This window comes from Drosophila subpulchrella, chromosome X (assembly GCF_014743375.2).
Source record: "Drosophila subpulchrella strain 33 F10 #4 breed RU33 chromosome X, RU_Dsub_v1.1 Primary Assembly, whole genome shotgun sequence".
Classification (NCBI taxonomy): Eukaryota; Metazoa; Arthropoda; class Insecta; order Diptera; family Drosophilidae; genus Drosophila; species Drosophila subpulchrella.
The window spans coordinates 29,473,730-29,495,770 of record NC_050613.1 but is presented as its reverse complement, the minus strand read 5'-3'; the positions used below and the strand labels follow the sequence as shown (position 1 = coordinate 29,495,770).

The following is a 22,041-nucleotide window of genomic DNA, read 5'->3' as shown; positions in this document are numbered from 1 at the left end:
AGGAGAGCGCTGCCGCAATGGAAAAGGAAAACTTATGCCGCGCTTTACCCACTTTACTTCAGCCATTTCTTTTTTAATGCAATCAAGCGGAAATTGATACGTCACCGCCAGCGAAAGCTGAACCACCCACTCGCCACCAAACAAAAGTGTTGCCAAATTGCCGCAAATAAAATAGCTGATATGGAAATTTTATGGGGACTTTTTTGCTTTTACACACACACCGTTTTGCGGCACGAATTTTTAGTCTTTCCCGGAGAAATTGAAAAGGTATTTCTATTCTCAAATCAGAGTCCTGATAAAAATGCGGAAATCTTTTTCAGACTTTTCACTCTACTCATTGGACTGAAGCATGTGTCATTTTAGTTTTTCAAATGGTTCTTCGTGGCAAGGTCACACTAGAATAGGGCATGTCATATTTCCATTGGAAAATCCCGCACAAGGCGCTCCAGGACTTTTACAGACCCACAAATCCCTGCAGATTAGCTGCCCCATTTTCATGTGCAAGTCCCGTGATTTTGAGTCATAAAAGCTAGCTTATCGGCTCTTTCTGAGAGAAAGAATAGGCAACAGAAAAGAATGATCAAATTAAAGTTTGGCCATCAATGCGGCTTACAGGCATGGAGTTCCATCTTATCGGAGGGAAACTATGACCACAAGCCAAGTCCCATCTCTATTCCCATTTTCTGGCCAACTCAAAACGCACATCAATTTGAAACTTAATCTAGCCACACAAATAAGCCGCACCAAAATTTAAGACCCAAAACAAATGGCTGGGGTTTTGAACTAGACCCCTCCTTTAAACCCCCTCCACTGTAGCCGTGTTGTATGAAAACAATTTACGGCCCAAATGGCTAGCCAGCGCCAGAAGAAGAAGATAAAGTGAAGGACGGGACACTGAAGGGCTTGGAGACGAAAGAAATTGTATTGAGCGGGGGAATGTTAGCAGTGGCAAGAGGGAGAAGCAGGAATTCCGAGTGAAAAACTAGGCGGTGCCTCATTCATAAAACTAAAAGTGAAATACAAGAAATACAAGGAAATGAAAATGCAAGCAATAGTTGCTCCAACAAGGATAATTGAAATTCAGCACAGAGCAGCCGACTAAAAAATGTCGGCACTTCTGGAATAGAAAACGTACTACTTAAAGTCCATCAACTGAAAAGAAAATAAACTACAAATTGAATTGGAAATGAAAACACTCCGACAGGATTTCGCAACGCCTTAATAGATTTGTTAGGAGCTTTCCAATACTTCTTGGTCGCCACTGTTATACACTATAAAAGAAAGGAGGCATTCTATTTCATTTACTATTGTATATGTTTACTGAAAACAAAATATAACGGTTTTTAAAAAAAAATATTTTTTGATCATTCCTATGGGAGCTATAGGATCTAGTTGTCTGATCCGGCTCGTTCCGACTTATATACTGCATGCAATTGAAATAAGACTTTTTGGAAAGTTTCACTCCGATAGCTTTAAAGCTAAGAGACAAGTTTGCGTACAAACGGACAGCCGGACGGACAGACGGAAACGTACTTTAGGTCAAAGGGCGCCGGATCAGACAACTATATTCTATAGCCCCCTAAAAATGATCACAACATTTTCACTTGGCAAGGGTATTTAAACTTCGTCTTGACGAAGCTAGATTCATTTTTTCGCGGCAATCTTTCAAGTGAAAATCATGAGCATAATTTGTTTTCTGCATAATATTCCTTCAAGTTGCTGCAAGAAGTTTTGTCAGCAAGCCAAATATTATATTGAGAAAATTGAGAAAACTTTGAACCGTGGAATGAAGATGAATTCTTCAACATAAATGCATTGAACTTTTGAGTGGCAATTACTTCCAGCGAGGAGTGGAGCCACTTGGACTCGTCTAACGGCCCACAATTAAGTTAATTAGTATGAAGAAGGTAGTCGAGGTCCTTTGTTTTGTGTTATCTAGTGCTGCTGTTTGTGCAATTAAGTTGATTGCGCCTATGAATATGTAGTACTTTGCTGTGATGATTGCGCTCTTTCGTTGTGGCATATCTTTCTCTTTCATTTTCTTCTTGTACCTAACAGTATGCACTAATTGTTATTCTTCGGCTGTCTTTGTTGTCCTTATCTTAAGTCGCGTTTGGGATAAACTGAGTTGGGTCTGGGCTTGGTATCGTTGGACTACTTGAGACGCTATCAACTGCTAATAGCCTTGGGATATCTCGCCACAGTCGTCGTGTTAAGTGCTTTCATCAAATTCATTACAAAATCCTTTGTTTTAGAACGGTATTTAAAGGAGAAAGGTGTCTCCGATAGTACCACTACCATCGTATCCTAAGTTAGTCTTGATTCTATTTAAGTCGCGTTTGGGATAAACTGAGTTGCCCTTATGCACTTCCCGTTAGCAATCGGCATATCTTATCTTTGGGTTTTCGCCTATTTATCCAATCCATTTTATCCCTCAAGAGCGTTGTAACTAATAGAGGGCGTGACGTGAGCAAACGTCTTTTGTCTAACTAGCTGAGCATCCGTTTTGGTTCCCGCCTTATCAGTCGCTCCTGTGTGGCATTGTTAATCTTTAACCGGAGTTCTAATCCGTGCGTCATGATTGAAAGCACCTGCAAAAACGTTGGGTGGCTGCTTTTGCTTCTGCTCCTTCCTTGTAAAGTGGAAAAGCGAAGTCAGCAGAGGATGAGGGGGCGGAACAAGAGAATGAATAGGAAAAGCACATCGCACATGATGCGACGACATCGTCTAATCTGATTGCCCTGGTGTACTTGCCTTATGCCAATTTGTGTCAATTTAGATGGTACCCAAGCAGGAACATTGCCTCTTAAAGATGCCTTCAACTTTGCTGCCTAGCTGCTAATTAGTTCAGTCAAGTGGGGATGCTGCAGGTGCAGGTGCAACATCCGCCCTTGGCACATTATCCGTAATGAGCAGCAGCCGCCAGCAGTGGTGGAATGGCCTTTTAATGACTCCGCGGGCTGTGCCTTGCAAAAGCAAGTTTACAAAGGTGCTACTATGGTTGCACACACACAATTTATACGTATAATATTTTCGATCTGTAAGAAGTTCTACACTGTACATATACATACATTTTTCTAAAGTCTAGGAAAAGCGTGTCTGTTGTTCAATTTCAGAATATTTTCGAAGGAGAAGAGAAAGACGATAAGACTCAAAACCAAGCGAGCAATTTATGCGTTTATGTAAACATGAAATAATCGAAATTGATCTCGGTATTTTGATCTTTATCTGCGTAAAAATGTTTTTACCATATTTACCATGAAGATTGTATAAAACCAATTGTCTCTTTTGATATTTCAAAAATAAAGACAACTTTTTTTCTGTGTAACCAGGGAATGCCGCTGGGTAGACTCAATGATGGGTTCTACCTTCCACGTGTGTTTGTGACAAGATAATGACACACTTTAACCCATGTTAACCTACTTTTTCATGTTATGGTTATTTTTGTAGTGCTTGTTGTTCTTTCCACTTGACCCAAAGCCAAAAAAAAAAGTAAAGCGCAAAACGAAGAGGGTGGAGGGGACGGTGCGTATGGGCCTGGACTTTATGCTATTGACATGAATTTAGCAGTAGCAGTCGCAGACGGACCGCTTCTTTTTTCCACTTTCGCACAACTTAGTTGTTTTACCCGTCATATAAATACTCTGATATTCTTGCATGGGGTCAAACGCACGTTTTTAAAGCTTGATGCTTGGCAATTAATATGAAACTCCATTAAGCGAGTCATCTCGAGCAAGGAAAGTAACAAAGTAGACGGAAATACACGCTAATCACGCACCAGTTACTATCTCTTACTCAGGCAGTTAGCGAGTAAGATATGGGAATGTGTATCTCCAAATCTACTTTTTAAGCGAAAAAATTTGAAAAACTATATAACGAATTTTTTAATATTTGTGTTGCATTTTTAGTTTTTAAAATTATAAAAGATTTCGGCATACAACAGCACGACATTTTATTTTCCATTTGCGTGTAATTTGCAGTTCTTAATTAGGAGTTCATCGATGTGTGCAAGAGTCTTCGCTATAGCCGCTACCAACTTAATACCTTTTATAGTTTCCGAACCTTTAGCGTTCATACGGACAGACGATCATGACCAAATTGACTCGACGAGTAGCTAATGTTACATACTTTCCTTTAGGAATATTTAGAATCCACAGCAAGAGTATTCGGAACTGCAGCATTTTTGCATCTTTAATGTTCTTTAACAAGTGGGCTGGGGTGGATGAAAGGGGCGCAGCATCCGTTATGCAAATGTTATCCCATTGAATTTGATGGCCGCGCATAAATGTAATTATAATGTGCATTCTATACAGAAACAAACATAAATGCATAAGTACATAAATGCGCGTGTATATAAACAGTAGATTACGTAATGCCGATGCAGTGAATATGATATTATGTATTATGCATTATGCATGATCGCATTCCTTAACCCACGCCAAACGAGCGACATTTAATTTTAATTAATTTTGTCATTTGCTTTTTACACCGACGATGATGATGATGGGTTTACGGGAAACGCGTGTTCGGGGAGCTATTGATAATCCATCCACTTGCGAATTCTACTGTGGACGCAGCTGTGAAGTGGATTGTGGGGCGTGGACTTGTGGATAGTAACTTGGTGGGTTGTATTTGGAACCCTACCATTTCGTTAGTGCTGCGTATTCAGGCATCGGGCGAGGACTGCAAGCCGAGTGGTGACAATGTTCCTGGGCTTTTTGGTGGATTTATTTAACTGTCGACGCTTCGGTGTCGATTGTATGATGGAGTTTCCATCTACTCCCTCGATTGAAGAAGCGCCGACCAAAACTGTAAAAGTTGGACCGTCATCGCTGCCCGTAACTTTTGAAATTATCCGCAGTCCCTGGGCTCTCGAACAAGAGTGCAATGATGGCTTCGATGGTTTCGATGATCCCCGACTCCCGGAGCTTATCATATGATTCAAACCAAAGCCCGCCGCTCGTTTCCATTCCGCTTCATTTGGTTTAATTAAAACTCTTTTTGCCATAATCCAATTACGGCCAAAGGCAAAAACCAAATGACAACAAATGGCATAATGGCCAGACAACAAAAACGCCGGCAAAAAATAGAATAACTCAACAAAACTCAAACAAAGCACAGCTGAGAAAAATAAACTGAACAAAACAAGCAATGCAATAAAATTCAATTCCAACAAATTTTTAATTAACTTTTTGCAATCAAAACCAGAACCAAATGAGGAGACAACAAACATATGAGTGCATTCAATAAAAATGGGCGTAATAATAAAAAATTTATTACGATGGGGTAAATTGGTATGGGATTATTTGTTTGTACAAGTCAAGAAATACAATAAGCCGAAAATGTTTAAGTTCTACGTATACATATATAATATTTAATTGCTTTAAGCCTTATTACACATGTTTGATTTTTAACTAACTGACTGGATTTATTTTATTTATATATTAAATGTATACATACATACATACATACAAATTGGTTAAACATTAAGCAAGAGTCAGAAATCCTTTAGGGTTGTATACAAAATGTACATATGGAATAAACATCAACAATACAATGTTATAGGCTCAAATGAATCAAGTGTTGTTTTGTTGATGAGATGCTAGGTCAAATTACGTTTATTCGCGTAACTCTTCAGTTTATAATTTCTTTGGAATACCTTTGTCGGATTCTCGGTGTATAGCAGCTTGGCCTTAAAAATTATTGTAAGCTCATTTAAGCCTCAGAAATTTCCAATCGGTGAAAAGAAACCCTTTCAAGCCCTTCACCACAGCTATTACTACCCATAAAAATCTGCGTATCCCCGCTATGCTCACATATATATTCATGTATCTCACAATGGAGAAAACGAGAACTTTTAACGCGGCATTTGCTGGAAACTTCGCAGTAACCCAAAAAAAGACACCGAAACCGACTAATGGCCAAAGTCACCTCCTTTGCCAACAGGGGTTTTGGGAGCTCGCTGCACCCATTGTGAGCCATTTGCTGGCGTGTATTGCATTCGTGGCTGCGAAATTACATTTTCCGTTTGATTCCTCCGTTGTTCCCGTTTTTGTCACGACAACAACTGTATGGCAACTTTGTAAAACTTGTTTGTTAGAGTATGAAGTGTCTGAAAAACCGTTCCGCCCCCAGCAATTAATGCCAAATGTTTCTGCTTAAGGCCGCCGACTGTTGTTCGGTTTTCTTCCAATTAACTCCCAATTGGCAGGCCAAAACGTCCATGATTAAACAGGTGTGTGGGTATGTATAGATGGTGCAGGGGAAATCCGGTAAAACCTAGGAAATCTTTTCACGCACGCAACTTGAGCCCAACTTTCTTTCAAGCTTTTCGTATAATCCATACTTTTGACCACCTTTTGCAGCACAGTATACTAACCCCGACAGGAAAATGTTACAGTTTTCTTAAGCTGTTAGGGCTAGCGAGCCATGGCATACCACTATCGCCATTCTTTTAGATTAATTTATTTATAAGAGTCACTGTAGCTTCGACTAGTTTAGTCATTTTTTCGTTCGATTTCCAAAAATATATTTCTTACCAATTATCAAATTTTACTCTTTTTTTAAATAAAATTCCAAGTTTGATATGATTTACGATTTATGATTTCATTGGCCTAGAACTGACCGGGAATATTTCTGTCCGAAACAAATGCTGCGGGTACATCGGTAGGACTTTCGAAAATCTGATCGTAGCGTTCCAGGGCTTCGTGAGAGACCCGTACGTCTCGTGATGGGGGCCAATTGCATCCTTTCAAAGGAGGCACAACTGGAAGCGTAAGTGAAAGTGCGTGTTGCTGCGCTACGGATTTATTTTCCTCCTTGTGGAGGACATGCACCCTTTGGATCTGCTGCTGCAGATCCCATCGGGAACCGGGCGCTTCATCGTCCACATCCTCGTTATGCCGCTGATGGGATGTGGTAGTTGCGTCCGCATCCGAATTGCCCTGGGCCCTTATGCAGGCAAACAAGTTGCTCAGATTAGTGCACATAATTTTCGCTTCTGGGTGAGTTTGTCGAAGCTCTGCATCTTTTATAGTGATCCCTCTCTATCCAACAGCTGTTTTGAGCCAACGGGGTGACGCATCCATTCAGCGCCTCTTACTCAACAAATGACCATTGTGTGGAAGCATTTTAAACAGCAGGGCCCAAAATCAGGGGTATCAGTCTTTTGCTACAACTTTTGAACATTCTCTATCATCGTACTGCATAAAATGCATTTATGTGTGCAAGTGTTGAATACAGCTTCAAAATCCCTTCTGTAGTTCGATTATCATGAAATAGTGGAGGAATACAGCTTCAAAATCCCTTCTGTAGTTCGATTATCATGAAATAGTGGAGTTAAAGCCGTTAACAGCTTACCATAGCTTGTTTCCGACTTGATTTATAAAATCATACCAGCCTTTTCATTCCGAAAAAGTCATGCCGACGCTTCGTGCCACTTCCGCAATCTCGCATTCATCATCGATGTGGCCCAGTAGACAAGAGGAGTCTTCTTCATATTTCGCACAACAATTTGACAGCCATCAATCAATGGGCGCCACACCTCCTCCCCCCATGGATGAGTGGCCACTTGAATGGCTTAAAAGGCGGAAATTAATGCACTTAAGGCATTCAAAACGCCTTTGCGGCGTTTAACCAGCTTACTCTGCGTCTATTCTCCTCTAGTTCTCTTGGGGCACTTGGTGATTAATTGGAGAGGAATTCCTTGAAAGCTCTTCACTATGGCCGGATTTTAACCTTTGTTAATGGCAGGCCATTGAGCTGTTAAAACCACGGGATAAGCAACGAAGGGGACAGTGTAGCATTTTTTGTAATCATTAAAATAATGGCAGGTGCATGAATATTGATCCCAGCGTCATGAACTGTATGAGCCGGAGACCTTTATCCATTTTAACCGCAAATTGTGTGTCACTTCCCAGGATTGGTTCGTTGGGGAATGGAATGGTTGATGGAGGGAGTGGAGGATTTTCCGGGGAGCTAAGAATGGATGAAGAAACCTTCCAAAAAGGACATAATAACCTCGAAAGCACACCACTGGCGCCATCGACGCTTCAAATGCAATTCACCACACCAAAAAATACTGGGAAGTTACCTTTAGTATGATAGGTGTCCCCGCTAAGGTTAGGTTTTTGTACCATCTGCACTGGTAGTTGTATATGCTATACAAGTGAAATGTAAACAAGCCACAGGTGAAATAAAATTGAACAAGAGAAAACGCTGTAGTCGATGGCCTCGACTATAAGATACCCGTTACTCAGCTTAAGGGTGTGCGAGAGGGATTGAGATATGCTTAAAGCCAATCTGTTTTTTTTCACTAACACACCTAGCCAATAGCGCCACCTATCTCCTTAACTTTTTAACGAATGGTCCGACAATAAGTTTTGGCATGTAGATAGGTAGGTTAGGTTAGGTTAGGGCGGCTGTCGGACTATAGTCCGACGCACTTAGACCTTTAGGTAGATGTGATGTAGATATTTATTGATAATAAGAAAAACTCTCATTTATGTTTTTACAAAATATTAAAAAATGTCTAGCCCACATTTTTAGGGTTTTAGTGTTATAATCGTTTGTAGGCGTTAGAGTGGGCACCGTGGCACCCTGCTAAGACAAACTTAGAATCTGCATGCCTAGTCCCAAAACTCTGGCCTTTATAGTTTCCGAGATCTCAGCATTCATACGGACAGATGGACATGGCTAGATCGACTTGGGTATTGATTCTGATCAAGAATATATATACTTTTTATGATCGGAAACGCTTCCTTCTACCTGTTACATACATTCCGACGAATATAAAATAAAGGGCAGTAGCAAAACTATTGTTTTGACCGCAGCTGTACGTCTACGTCTCTCGTCTATTACTCCGTTAAAAAAATCCTAAAATTACTTTGAGTATGGGGTTTGAAAGGTAAATAGTGGCAATTTACAAATATATCAAAGCGAATACGATTTTCTAGCAGCCATCGAGGTAACTTAGTAAAAGTCAAATTCTGTAACACAGTCCAATTATAAATGTAGGGGAAAGTGGGATAAAAATTGTAAAAAAAAAGTTGGACATAACAGCAATAAATAAAGGGAATCGGAATACAAATAGTATAATTTTTACTTTTCTGTTATTATGTCTATAACTTGTTCATACCCATAACTACATTAAAAACGGCGAGTATTTTAATTGATCCGTTTAACCGGTAGGGCTAACAAGGACGACTTTTAACCAAGGTTTTTTATTTTTCCTCCTACTTGCAGCTTACGGATCTGGAGCAACGCGTTATTGAAGCGGAAGAACGAGCCGATGAAGCCGAAGATAAGGTAAGTCTTTGAATAACTTAGGGCACCCGCATCCTCATCCTATAGTGGCAAAACTTAAATAAGGATAAGCAAGCTTATATCCAGTTTATGCTAGACAGAGACCGCACCACAATTTTATGGGTTGTGTCCATTTTACCAAAGCATTTTTTTTTTGTGTGCAGCCGGAGGCGTTTTTCGAAAGCATGGTTGTTTAACAGCTGTGACGCACAATGTGTACCGCGCCAATAGAAACGCCTTGGAATTTTAATTGAATTATATTTTGAAACAGAGTAACGGGTATCGGATAGTCTTTTTATATCCCTTACTCGTAGACTACTAGGATATTGTTTTCGACGCCCAGGTAGATGGCAGCGTTGGAAGGACCAACCCAATCGAGTATATATATTTTTGATCAGGATTACTAGCCAAGTAGATCTAGTCATGCCCATCTGTCTGTCTATATGTCCGTCCGTATGAACGCTGACATCCTGGAAACTATAACAGCTAGATATTTGGGATTAAGCATGTAGATAAGTGTATTTCAGCAGAGTGCAACGCCCACTCTAACGCTCAAACATGGAAATAACCTGTGGCACATTTACATTATACATATCATTTTATTCCGCTTGTTAAATTGTTGAAATCAGACCATAAGTTAATAAGTAAAGCCTTAAGCCAGTATCTAGCAAGACCATCGTCAAGAACATAACGTCACAGCCAGTAGATGAAAGTGAGAGCGTAACATAAAAAATTGTAAGTAGATTAAAATCAGTGTTTCTTCCCCTCTACTCGAAGGTATAGGTATATTTATTTTAAAGTTAGTAAGATGAGTAACCGGTATCTAATAGTCGAGGCACTCGACTATAGCGTTCTTTCTTGTTTTTTTTGATTGCTTATATTATCTGTGCTTGGGAAGGGGATACTGGTGGTACAGAGAGTGCTCGATATAAAAAACCTAAATAGACTTCCGTTCAGTACCCCCGTAGCACCCATTGCTCTCCGGAAATACACATTAATGCAGGCTTGCGTTGGAGTTCGTGCCGTTGCAAACGGAGCGGAGCTTTGCCAGACTCCCTTATAGCCCCTTTCGTCGCTAGGCAGAAAACTACCCCCGACAGCACAAAGGACACAGGCATAAGCTGTTCCCCTCCCTCATTACCAGACTATGCCCAAGCTCCTTACACTTACGTTTTCAATATCAAATGCGCATTGTTTGCATGAACAAGTTTCCGGAGGCTTTTTTCTTTGCCTATCGCAACACCCTAAAAACATGCGAAACGCAAATGTGATGCACTGTTCGAAGAAACGACCGATTACCTTTATTGGCCAAAATAGCAATTTATGGGATTAGCCATAAGAATCACTTTACAGCTCCGCCTAAAAGTATGCCGTAAAAAATTAGTCATTCATTGTATTAATTCTAATACAATGGACTTCCCAATTCATAATATGTATATTGGTCTATGCTTTTATGGACCTTTATAAGTGATTTCATAATCTGAACTAACTTCATAATACTAAACTATGTACGTAATATCAGTTATGGTTTTTATAAATCATTTTTCAGCTTGTCCATTTCTTCCAGTACTCTGGGCTTACTGGGTTTATGTATATCTCTGAGCTACCGTTGCCAGGCTCCGGATTACCGGAGAGACCAAATCCCAGAACCGAAATGCAAACCTCAGAACAGAAAACGGACAAAACGAGCCCAACCACTGTGACAAATTGAATTCTTGTTACTTTGTTTGCGCCGAGATTAAATTCATGTACCACCATGTGGATGTTAACCAGCTAACAAGATGGGATAGAACGGCAATAGCAACCCCGATTTCCCTGTTCTGCTTCACCTTTACCCCCTTTAAATTGCGGGCAAGGCAACCGTACGGTTTTTTGGGGGCCAAGCCTAAAAACCTTAACAGGCTCATTACTTATGCGCATTATAATGCACATTACTTTAAAGAGTAAAATAAAAGGTTTTAAACAGCCAGAGTAAAACAAATTTTGTAGAAAGCATTTTACTATTAAAATTGTTAAGTTTTTGCGTCTAAAACTTTTGAAGTTTTCTCTGTTTGTTTCAAATAGTCGTCGCAGGGCTTTTTAATTATAACTATTACGAGAGGCCTTTCTTGGGCCAAGGCAAGGGAAAGCAGATAGCTGGGAACATAAGACAAGTTTATGAGTGCAACATACTATACATATCTTTCCCAGATGAATAATGGAATGTGTTATAATTTAAGGAACAATCAAGAACCTTGTCATGCTTTCATCTTTCAACTGAATGATGTTATCCTAGAACACTTTAAAATGACAAAACTTGATACTTGAATACGTATATTGTACATATGTATATCAGAAGGTTTATCGTTACATCATACAGTGGTCGGCATAAGTATTTTGACAAAACAAAAGTTAAATATACTCATAATTTGAACTTACTTCTTGTAAGCTTTGGCATCAATGGAAAGGTAATTTAAACGCCGTTTGAATGATACAATACACATCTTAACCCATTCAGTACTTATTGAAAAGGACGAATTTGTGTAAACATCTACTTTTTAAACTTTTTTCCTCGACTTGAAAACTTAAATTTTTTAATGCAAAAAGTTTCTTCAAACAAAAATAATAGTAACTGCAAAAAGAATTTTTCAAAAATCATATTGCTTATATTTTTTATGATTTTTTGAATGTGACATGTCGGAAAAAATTTGTATGAAAAGGAGAAAAATGGCTCAAATGCATGTAACTTAGCATTTTCAAAAAATCATAAAAAATATAAGCACAATGATTTTTGAAAAATTCTTTTTGCAGTTACTATTATTTTTGTTTGAAGAAACTTTTTGCATCAAAGAATTTAAGTTTTCAAGTCGAGGATAAAAGTTAAAAAAAATATTTTAAAAGTAGATTTACACAAATTCGTCATTTTCAATAAATACTGAATGGGTTCAGAAATGTATTGTATCATTCAAACGGCATTTAAATTACCTTTCCATTGATGCCAAAAGTTTACAAGAAGTAAATTCAATTTATGAGTATATTTAACTTTTGTTTTGTCAAAATACATATGCCGACCAGTGTGCATATGTATTTTTCTAGATCCCAAACAGAACACATTCAAACTTTTGGTGGGAGCCCAAAACCAGTCAAGGTCATAGGTAAAAATGCCACCAACGCTTTACAGAATGCTTCAACGCGGCCAATTACAAAATTTTAGGGAGTTGGGGTGTTTTTGTGCGAGGGTGTGGAGTGCTAGCACATGGCACATGGCAGTGTTGGAAAGCCCCGAAAAGTCGGCAAGAAAAACCAAGCCAAACAAATAACAAAAACAACAAGCGAGCTGAACCATTCTGAAACTGTATTTTTAAGAACTGGCTCTAAAACTGTAAGTTCTGGGGGTTGCTAAGCTTGGCAGCTGAGAGAGAAACCGAAAGAGAGCTTAGTAAGAAAACAACCCCAAATAAAACAGAAAATCTGAATGAAACACAGAGAACAAAAAAGAAGTAGCGTAACAAAAGGCAGAGCGTAAAAGTTGTGCAAAAGAAGACTTGTAGCTGCGCGGATCTGTCGAAACTTGGTTTTGGTTGTTTGGCCCACATTAATTACTGATAATTTCGCCAAAGAAATGCAAAGTGGACTACAAATCGCTAAAGTTATTCCCTATTATAGAAAGGCTATGAAGTCATCGCTTGTCAAACAAAATATCGGTACAAAACGCGCGCCTAATGCGCCACTTACACGTACATATGTACATATGCACGTACAATGTAACTGTAAGAAGTGACTGGCAGTGAAAATGAAGTGAACTTTGGCATGGGAGTGACAAGACAATAAGAATGGAGTTATAATCGCGTTATTTCGGCTTGAGTTTGTTTTTAAATGGCAATGACAGGAAAAATTGATAAGCGTCGTCGACAATAGGACATAATAGCATTGTACAGCACGAACACCAAAGAGCTTGCGCAAAGAGAGCAAAATACATCTCTCTCTCTATGACAGCTGACTGCCGAAGGCAGCAAAAAAGGAAAATTGGAAAGGAGCAGTAGCAGCCCAAAGGATACAATTACAATAAGCAGGAAGTTAAGTTAACTAAGCTCTCAGTTTAAATAAATAATCAAAAAACAACGAAAAGAGGCAACAAAACAAACAAGAATTAAAACACAACAAACACACATATCAAATATAAGCCAAACAACAACAAAACGTCCATTTACAAAAGAGCAACAGCAAGGAAAAGAAGAGAATAGGAGGAAAGCAGAAACATCAAAGAAAAGAAAGAAAAAGGAATTGTTACAGTGAAAGAAATTAGGATATCATTAAATAATTTAAGAACGGCAACAACAATTGAAATGCCGCTATAAAACAGTTAACAGACAGTAAAAAAAAATCGAACAGCAAGAAGGATGAGAAATTAGAGACATCAGAAAATTCCCGAGGAAACTACGCAGATGAACACAAAAATGCTGGAAAAGCGTCCTGAGGGAAAGCATCGTCGCTGTTGCGTCTGCTTACCTCAGAAACAAAGGGAATGCCAACAACAACGATTGCAATAACAACAAATGTATTAAAAGTATAAGTAGCAGATTCAGGTACTGGAGTAAAGTTTAAGTAGAGCTAACGGTAGCTGTAAAAGTTATAGTGCGAATAAGAGGCAAAAGAAACGAGCAACGAAACAACGGTACTGGAAGAATAGTTATAGTTCCCAAAGAAGTAACTCATCGAACAACGAACAAAACCCCTTTTATATATGGATAACTATAGGAAAAAGGTAAGGTGAAAATAACTAATATACGCCAAGCACCTATTGTACAAACCAATCCGAATTCCGCCAACGTATGTTCATTGTACAATGTACATCGTACATAAACATATAATTAATTTGCAAGTAAAAGTCACAAAACTATGACGTAATATGAAACAGCCCCTAATATTTCTCGAAAATTAAAAAAATTCCTTGCAGCGCCAACCTGTGAAATGCTGTCCCAACAATATACATTTTCTAGAACTAGAGTGCACCCAACGTATCTTTTCAATCCAGAGAAAAGAAAATGTTAATTATGTGGCATGCACATTGGGCATATATAATGGTATAATATGGCATCTTTAAAAATTGAGGATACCTATGGCCTTAATGCTCCCATTCGATCAGATACCTTCGCAAACACCGTTGTTAGTTCAATTAAACGAATTGCATTTGATCTCGTTACCTTTTTATACCCGTTACTCGTAGCGTAAAAGGGTATACTAGATTCGTCGGAAAGAATGTAAAAGGTAAAATGAAGCGTTTCTGAAGTATAAAGTGTTTATATTCTTGATCAGGATCACTAGACGAGTCGATCTAGTCATGCACGTCTGTCTGTCCGTCCGTCTTTTCGTATGAACGCTTAGATCTCAGAAACTATAAGAGCTAGAATGTTGTGACTTGGTGTGCATATTCTTGGGCTTTCTGCTTCAGCAGGGTGCCGCGCCCAGTCTAAAGCCCACAATCGCCCATAACTATAAAACCCTTCTGGCGCCCACATTTTTTATATTTTGTAAAAATTAAATTAGATTTCGTTCTTATTATCAATATCCATCTACATACATGGCAAAAATGTTTCAAATTGGACCATTCATTAAAAAACTATAACAAAACAGTAATTAATAATTAGCAAACTAAATAGAGTGCGAGAGGGATGGAGATATATTCATACAGAAAATCGGTTTTTTACGAAATTTCACTAGCGCCACCTAGGTTTCTTGTTATGTGGCGTGTCAATAAAATCTTGTAAACAGCTGATAGGAATGAACGATAGGTGGCGCTTTTTTGTTAGCTGAGTAACGGGTAACTGATAGTCGAGGCCGTCGACTGTAACGTTTTCTCTTGTTGTAGCTCTGCTCTTATAAAGTGCCAATCCGGAAGTGGGTCAGCTTGTTGATTGAATTTTTTTCTTTAGGGCTACTTATCATTGGACCCGTCTATCGTCATCTCTTTGATTGTTGCTTCGTGATGATTCCCATTTCTATTCCCATTTCGATTCGTATTCATACTCCCGTGACTGCAGAAGCTGCAATTTCAATTAACGTCCCTGGCATCCGTCTACATTCGCAGCGTCGAGGATGATGCATCATGTTAGTTGATTGATTGCCCCGAGACGCCCAGAGGAGGGGTTCTGCGAAGCTTACTACACTGGTTGCTGGCCATTCATCTTTGGATAAACATTGATTAGATGTGCCAGCTCCCGATGCAGCAATACACGGATGCACTTACTCCTCCAGATTGTTATTTACATCCCCAAAGAGCAGCTAACCCAACTGAACCCACAACTTTATTACCATGTTTATGTTCGGAGGTTAAAGAATTGCTTAGAATTATCAAGATTACGATATTTATTTAATCGGCTAAGGTTAAATCCTTTTCTGGCTACAATTATTTAACTTAAATCAATTTCTAAAAATTATTTTAAAAATATTTCCTAAGGGTTGAATCGAATGCTTGCAGGCTAGGATATAAATAACCTAAGAGCCCATAATATTGGCTCATTACGAGCATAATTTGTCCTGACAGCGCATTCCAGCAATGAAACCATGATAAGGATACGGTAACTTCCTTCAATATTGTGTTTTTGAAAGCCATTAATATTTTAAAATATAATAAGCAAAAAAGAATTGGTTGTCGAAAAAGTCTTCAAGGGTATTTGCCGAGTCGTAAGCCACATTTCCTCCTTTTTCGTATTTCAGAGGGGCACTTCGATTATGGAAGATGTAAAGCGTTGGCAGACTCCTATCCCCACTTACCCACTACGCCCTGTTTGTCTTTCTATTTAGCTGTTAAACATTGTTTCAGTTGAATTAATGATGCATGCATCCGTCATCGGAGTGCAGGCTAGCCGTCATCGTCTTGGTTGCTGACGATTGTTACTTTCGCTTGAAGGCTCCGCACTTCGCTCGCACTCCAAACCCATATAGTTTGTTGCCCCTGATCCAATGCCCAATCGCCCCAGCCCCCAACTTGCCCCTTTGATGTGTATTTGAAAATTGTATTGCCTTTGCATTTCGTCTTATACTATAAGATTTTTCCGTACCCGATATAGCGTATAACATAAAGTATATTATTGTCAAAGACGTTTCAGCAATATTCTTTATGAACCTAATGAAACTAAGATTTATACCCTTTACTTCATAAGATATTTCATTATCTCTTACATTCGTACATTTGGTAGTCAATTAATATGTATTTTGATCAATGAGAATTTCTATGTTGCTATTAATATTAAGCAGTCTTTCGCGGTATACTGCTCTTATGGTTTTCTTAAGATTTTTCTGTCTGCGTTTAAGTTGTTTCAGCCAACTACTTTTTTTAATTTTAAACTCACCAGCAAGTAGACGACACCATTTGGCGGACTGTGGCTTTTTGCAGTCAACATAATGCTACTTCTTGTGCCAACGAATGGAGCCACTTACGAGTCAAAAAACATGAGTCGAGGCGCTGCATAAATGTTTATAAAAATAGAGCAAAGAAGTCGCGGCGACTAGAGGCTGTGAACGATGCGATAGATATCCACAAGATGCTTTTGTATCCCTCGAGCGTCTCATGATAGCATTGGGTCATTAAACTCACTTAAGGAGGTGTTACGAAATCTGAACTGGGTTAGTTTTCGGGGGTGGAAAAATCTACTAACTGATAAGACAACAACAAAATAATAATATGTTTTCGAATATTTCTAACATGGCATACATGCACATGAAATTTTTAATATTAAAATAAATTAAATACGCTGAAGGAAATGTCAATTTTGTATACCCTTGCAGAGGGTAAAACAGATCGAGGATATTATACAAAAACACATTCATTTGGGAAGGATATTATACACCATATACACCCAAAAAAAAAGTTGAACTATTTTTTCGGTAACGCATGACCGAAACATTTTAAATAGATTAAAACTTTAGTTTTAGGTAGTTGGTTACCGAAAAATAACAGAATGTGGACTATATTTCTACTTTTAAGGTCATAGTAGACAACATTCTTATGCCGATGATTAACTTAGAATAAGTCCATATGTCCTAAAAATCCAGTGCTAGAGAGAATTCACGTATGCCCTAGACGTAGTATTTGGTTTTGCCACGAGCATTCTAAGTAATCATATATGGCCCACAATATTCAATTTTGCCATACAATACTTTGGTTAATTATTTCTTAAATTATGCCATGTTTCCAAAAATTTAAGTTCATTTTCTAACTTGATAAGTTATTTTGTTTTTGGGTGTATCTAGGGAGTATCGATCTATTTATATACAAATTTGCAGCCATTTTACCGCTTATACGGATTCTGTAATAAATTTTTTTTTACTGCAGGGTATATAAACTTTGGCCTTACACAGCTAGCTTCCTTTCTTGTTTGTGTGAAATTTTGTTTCGTAGCCTATAAACAAGTCGTGAAAAATTTTAAAAATTCCTTTAAAATTACACTTTAAAAAAAGTATGTAAACCAAATGTCGAATCATATTGCCCAAAGGACAGTTTTCTCGTCCATAAGTTAAATTTAAACTAGATTTTCAACCTGGAGCACGTATGAAAACTTAGAATTTAAGAAAACTGTTCAAAAATTCTTTTTTTGCAAACAATTAAAAAAAGAAACTGTGCAGAAATTGTTTTGATTACACTCATCTAAATTCAAAGCACTAGCTTAGAAGAAGAATACATTTTCAAGGATACACCACAACCACCTCTAGAATGATGGAACCAAACAGCTCCACTTCGATAGGGGAAAGTATGTGAAAGTATCTGTTTCGGTTGGCCGCCATCCAGTCTGGAGGTTCTAAGTAACCACATTGCCTGGTTGCTTAAGTTGTCTGGCTGACTGCTGGCACTCTGATGGATAACAATGCCTCTGACTCATCGGTCTCCCCTTTTGTGTGTAATGGCTGTTATAACTGGCCTTTAATCAGGCAAATTGATAGCACCAACCGCAAACAATCAGCCAAAGAGTCAAAACAACATGTTACATTATAATGTTGAGCTAGAAGTAACAAAACACAATTGGTCAAAGGAAAAGTTGCGGAACAGAGATAAATTGCCATGCGCTGCCGCTTCTGGCATATACGTATACACGTAATCTGACAAGTAATGAGCACCTGCCCTCGATTCTTATTTTCCCATATTCCCACTAAAATCCCTTCTCTTCGAGGATTCCGCTTTGAGCTGGACGCATGGCACGCACATTCACCCGACTGACATCCGTCTGCAGCTGGATCGCTATTTTCTCGTTATTTTTTTGGGGAGTCATTGACATGCTGAGTCATCTAAGGGGAAACAGCGTTAGTTAACAGAAGGATTTCTCCCACTTCGCAGTTTTAGAAGCAAAAAATAGCTTTGAAACCCTCAGTGAATTACCGTGCCAGCCTGGTTTATTTATAACTTCGTAATGTAAAGGCACATTGAACCAAATTTATTTTGTTTTTTATTAATTGCCATTTATTGGTGTTCAGAGATGTGCATTATAAATTTAATTACTGCAAAGAGCACAAAACGCGTATTGCAAATCCATTGCGCACTCCCCTCCGAAGTCAAAGACGTTAAACTTGGCTGGCAATACTTAGCATCCGAGGGATTTAGGATATGGTCTGTATATTTTGTCGGCTGTGCAAAGACGAACTGCCTTCGTTCGATGCCACCCCAAAAATAAAACATGCATTCATCGCTGGAACTTCCCTCGGAAAATTTCCCTCTGTCAGCGTTGGCAGCAAAATTTCTCTGAGCATTTCCCAGCAGTCTTTCCACTTCACTCGAGTTCAGTTTCAGTTCTTGTTGGCAGCTCGAGTCGTACACTTCGCAGTTCGGTTCCCTATTATGTGGTAAACGGCGCCGGTCAAAAACATAAAAGTGTGACTGCTTTATATTATTTTTTGCTGTGACATATGTTCTTGTTTTTTTTTTGCATATTTCTGGTGTAGTATCTGAAGTGCTCCAAAGAAACCTAGCCAAAGGACAAAGAACATAAATTAAAAAGACCAACCCTTCACCGGACTTTAGTTATCGCTCACGATCGTCGGTCCCACCACCCTCTGCGGTCCCGAAACCGGTTTTAGCTCTGCAAATACAACCGACTTCCTATTCCAGATCGTTGTATATGTGTAATTTTTGAGAGCTCTATGCGGAAATCAACCCCGAACCTCTAAATCGAAACCTAACCCCTGTGCAGCGCTGTCATGGCAATGAACTCTTGGCCGATCTTATAAGAATCAGTGAATTGACTGCTAAAACACCAGTAAAAATGGCGAGAATCGCTAAATCAGCGGCAAGGGACCGGCGCACAGAATGTGCTCGATGTATGTATCTAACAAGAGTATGAAATTATTTTATTAGAATAAGGAAAGGCAAATCACACTTTAAAAACTTTTTAGCAACATTAAAACCCTTTATGAAAGAGACTCATAACTTACCTTTCCGTATTATATTATTTTACTCCTGCCTTCAAGTTCCTGAAGTCTGTCACCTATATTTTTTTCATAAGAATCAATCGCTAATCTCCAATGTTAATAATGAACTCAAAGCACGCTGGTGAACAATACACTTGAATTCTTAATGATAAATATCTGCCAGACGTGCTTATCCTCCCCCTCATAGAGTTTTCCCTTAGCTGTTTTTTACCGCCGAATGTCTTCGACTGCTTTTTTACGTGTTGGGTCCCAGCTGTGAGCAGTCGTCGCGAAAGCATCATAAAAATCTAATATTTATGAGTTGGAGAAAAAGTGTGAGAACGCACAGAAAAGTTTTCAAGACGCGATGGGAACAATCTCAATTTTAAGCAAGAGAGAACGCTTTGGTCGATGCCATCGACTATCAGATACCCGTTACTCAGCCAATCGGAGTGAGAGAGAGTTCGAGATATACAAGTAGCAAAGCGTCTGTTCCCAAGATTGCGCACTTAATTTGCTTACTTTTTAATGAATAGAGCGAATTGAACAATTTTGAACATTGATAATCAAAACAAAATCTCATTGAAATTTTTCAAAAAAAATTTAAAATGTGGAATAAACTTGCGCTGCGCAAGAATCTCAAGCTTAAGCTCATCCCAACTTTCTAGCTTTTATAGTTTCCGAGATCTCTGCGTTCATACGGACGAATGACAGATGGATAGACGGACATGGCTAGATCGACTCGGCTAGTGATCCTGATACATACTTTCTACCTGCTACATACTTTCCGACGAATCTGGCATACCCTTTTACTCTACGAGTAACGAGTATAAAGAGAAAAAAGTTTTTAATTGCTTAAAAGTATCCCTCTTTCTCTTGGGAAGACTTTATTGTCTCTGCACTCAACTAAGACTCACGAAGACTCTTTTATTTAAATTCAGAAGCTGATTTGCTAAATCAGATATTATCATACAACTTTTGTTCAGAATCGTGCATTATAGTATCGAAAACAAACCACGAGAGAACAAATTTCAATTTAAAGCTGCATTCGGGGTTTGAGATCTTAATAGCGAACTCTTTATGTTTTTCTTTGACAATCGGTAGTTGTGTTATAAATCGAGTGGCCCAAAAATGGAGAAAACAAATGAAGGAATTCGTTGTTTGGCTTGAATGGGAATAACTGTGGACTTAACAGTGGGGTCTGTTTATCTAGTGAACCCGAAAAAACATAATTTATACGCCAAAAAATCGATGGAAAATAAAAATGTGAAATGGCAATAATCCCAGACCTATTTCATGCTCATTTGCCACAAACAGTTGGCGTAGGTTCCCCTTAAAGACTCTGGCTGGAACGCAAAGCTAGACAAATGAGGAAAAGTTATAGAGCACTTCGGAAATATCGCGGCGTATTTTCATTTCTTTTGAAAACGCCAGACATGGACATTACTCGTGCCTCTCCTCATCCCTTGCCTTATAACCGTCGATCCTGCATACTACTCCTTCATCTTCCTGGACATTGTTTGCCTCTTTGCGTTGCACGAGTGCGGCCCTTGACAATGTGGCAGCCCAGTCGAGATAAAGAAACGGAGAAAATGGAAAATCTCAAGATCTTTGGAGGTGGAAAGTTTCCTAGTAGTGATTGGTAGCTTTACCGTTCACAAGTTAAAGTTCTATTGGCAGACGACATCTGGTGGGGATTTTAGGGGGCAACTTCAAAGTTCTGCCAATGTACTATTAAACAAGGAAACAAAATCCTTATGGCTACCCCTCTAGCGTTGTTTTTCGCAAACATTTAGGACCCTCTGGAAATTGTTTTTAATAAACTTAAAAAACTGGTAAAATATACAAGTTTATGTGTCTTTAATAAATTGGAAATTATATTATAATTCCTTATATACAGTCTTAAAAGGTCTCAGAGCGCAATCCAAATCGATACCCAGACAGGTGTATTATCCATAAATACAGGTATATTATTAAATTCCCGCACAAAAAAAAGATGAATAGCAACTGAACAAAATTTTTTTAAAGTATGCAACACTAAAATTTTGTGGTGAGGGAAATAAAGGGGTCATTTTAATTAAAAAAGGGGACAGACATTATCATTCTCATTCATATGAAAGTTGGGGTATATGCAACAGTAAACAACAAAAGGGCTGCACCAAATAATTAATGAATATTACTAATGCTTGATTAAAAAAACTTTAAAATATTTATAAGTAAACAAACAAAATTTACCAATAGAAGAACATTACAAACGGCGAAGGACCAAAAGAATGACAGGCTTGATAAAGTTGTCACAAAACACGTTCCGAAATAATGCGAAAGATGCATATTTGCAATTTCAATGCTGCCAAGACTTGT

The 22,041-nt window shown here is 38.6% G+C and overlaps 3 protein-coding genes across 15 annotated transcripts in view; 2 read left to right on the top strand and 1 right to left on the bottom strand.

Moving 5' to 3' along the window:
- The window catches only part of LOC119557834 (uncharacterized protein CG43867), a 108,926-nt gene that overhangs the window by 74,040 nt on the left and 12,845 nt on the right, over positions 1 to 22,041 (top strand). For 12 of the 13 annotated variants that reach the window (XM_037870810.1, XM_037870799.1, XM_037870804.1 and 9 more), the window contains one exon: positions 9,244 to 9,306. In XM_037870810.1, the coding sequence (XP_037726738.1) occupies positions 9,244 to 9,306 (63 nt within the window). Of the gene's footprint in view, positions 1 to 9,243; positions 9,307 to 12,830; positions 14,048 to 22,041 lie in introns of those variants that run through there. The other variant, XM_037870809.1, reaches the window with a different exon arrangement.
- On the top strand, positions 4,673 to 5,274 carry LOC119557839. The gene has a single exon (XM_037870817.1). The coding sequence runs from the start codon at positions 4,704 to 4,706 to the stop codon at positions 4,938 to 4,940; it is 237 nt and encodes a 78-aa protein (XP_037726745.1). The 5' UTR covers positions 4,673 to 4,703; the 3' UTR covers positions 4,941 to 5,274.
- On the bottom strand, positions 6,424 to 6,995 carry LOC119557840. Its single transcript, XM_037870818.1, has one exon. The coding sequence runs from the start codon at positions 6,987 to 6,989 to the stop codon at positions 6,615 to 6,617; it is 375 nt and encodes a 124-aa protein (XP_037726746.1). The 5' UTR covers positions 6,990 to 6,995; the 3' UTR covers positions 6,424 to 6,614.

Bases quoted from the DNA above. Each gene is read 5' to 3' on its own strand.
- LOC119557839 (XM_037870817.1), top strand. From the start codon at position 4,704: ATGTTCCTGGGCTTTTTGGTGGATTTATTTAACTGTCGACGCTTCGGT.
- LOC119557840 (XM_037870818.1), bottom strand. From the start codon at position 6,989: ATGTGCACTAATCTGAGCAACTTGTTTGCCTGCATAAGGGCCCAGGGC.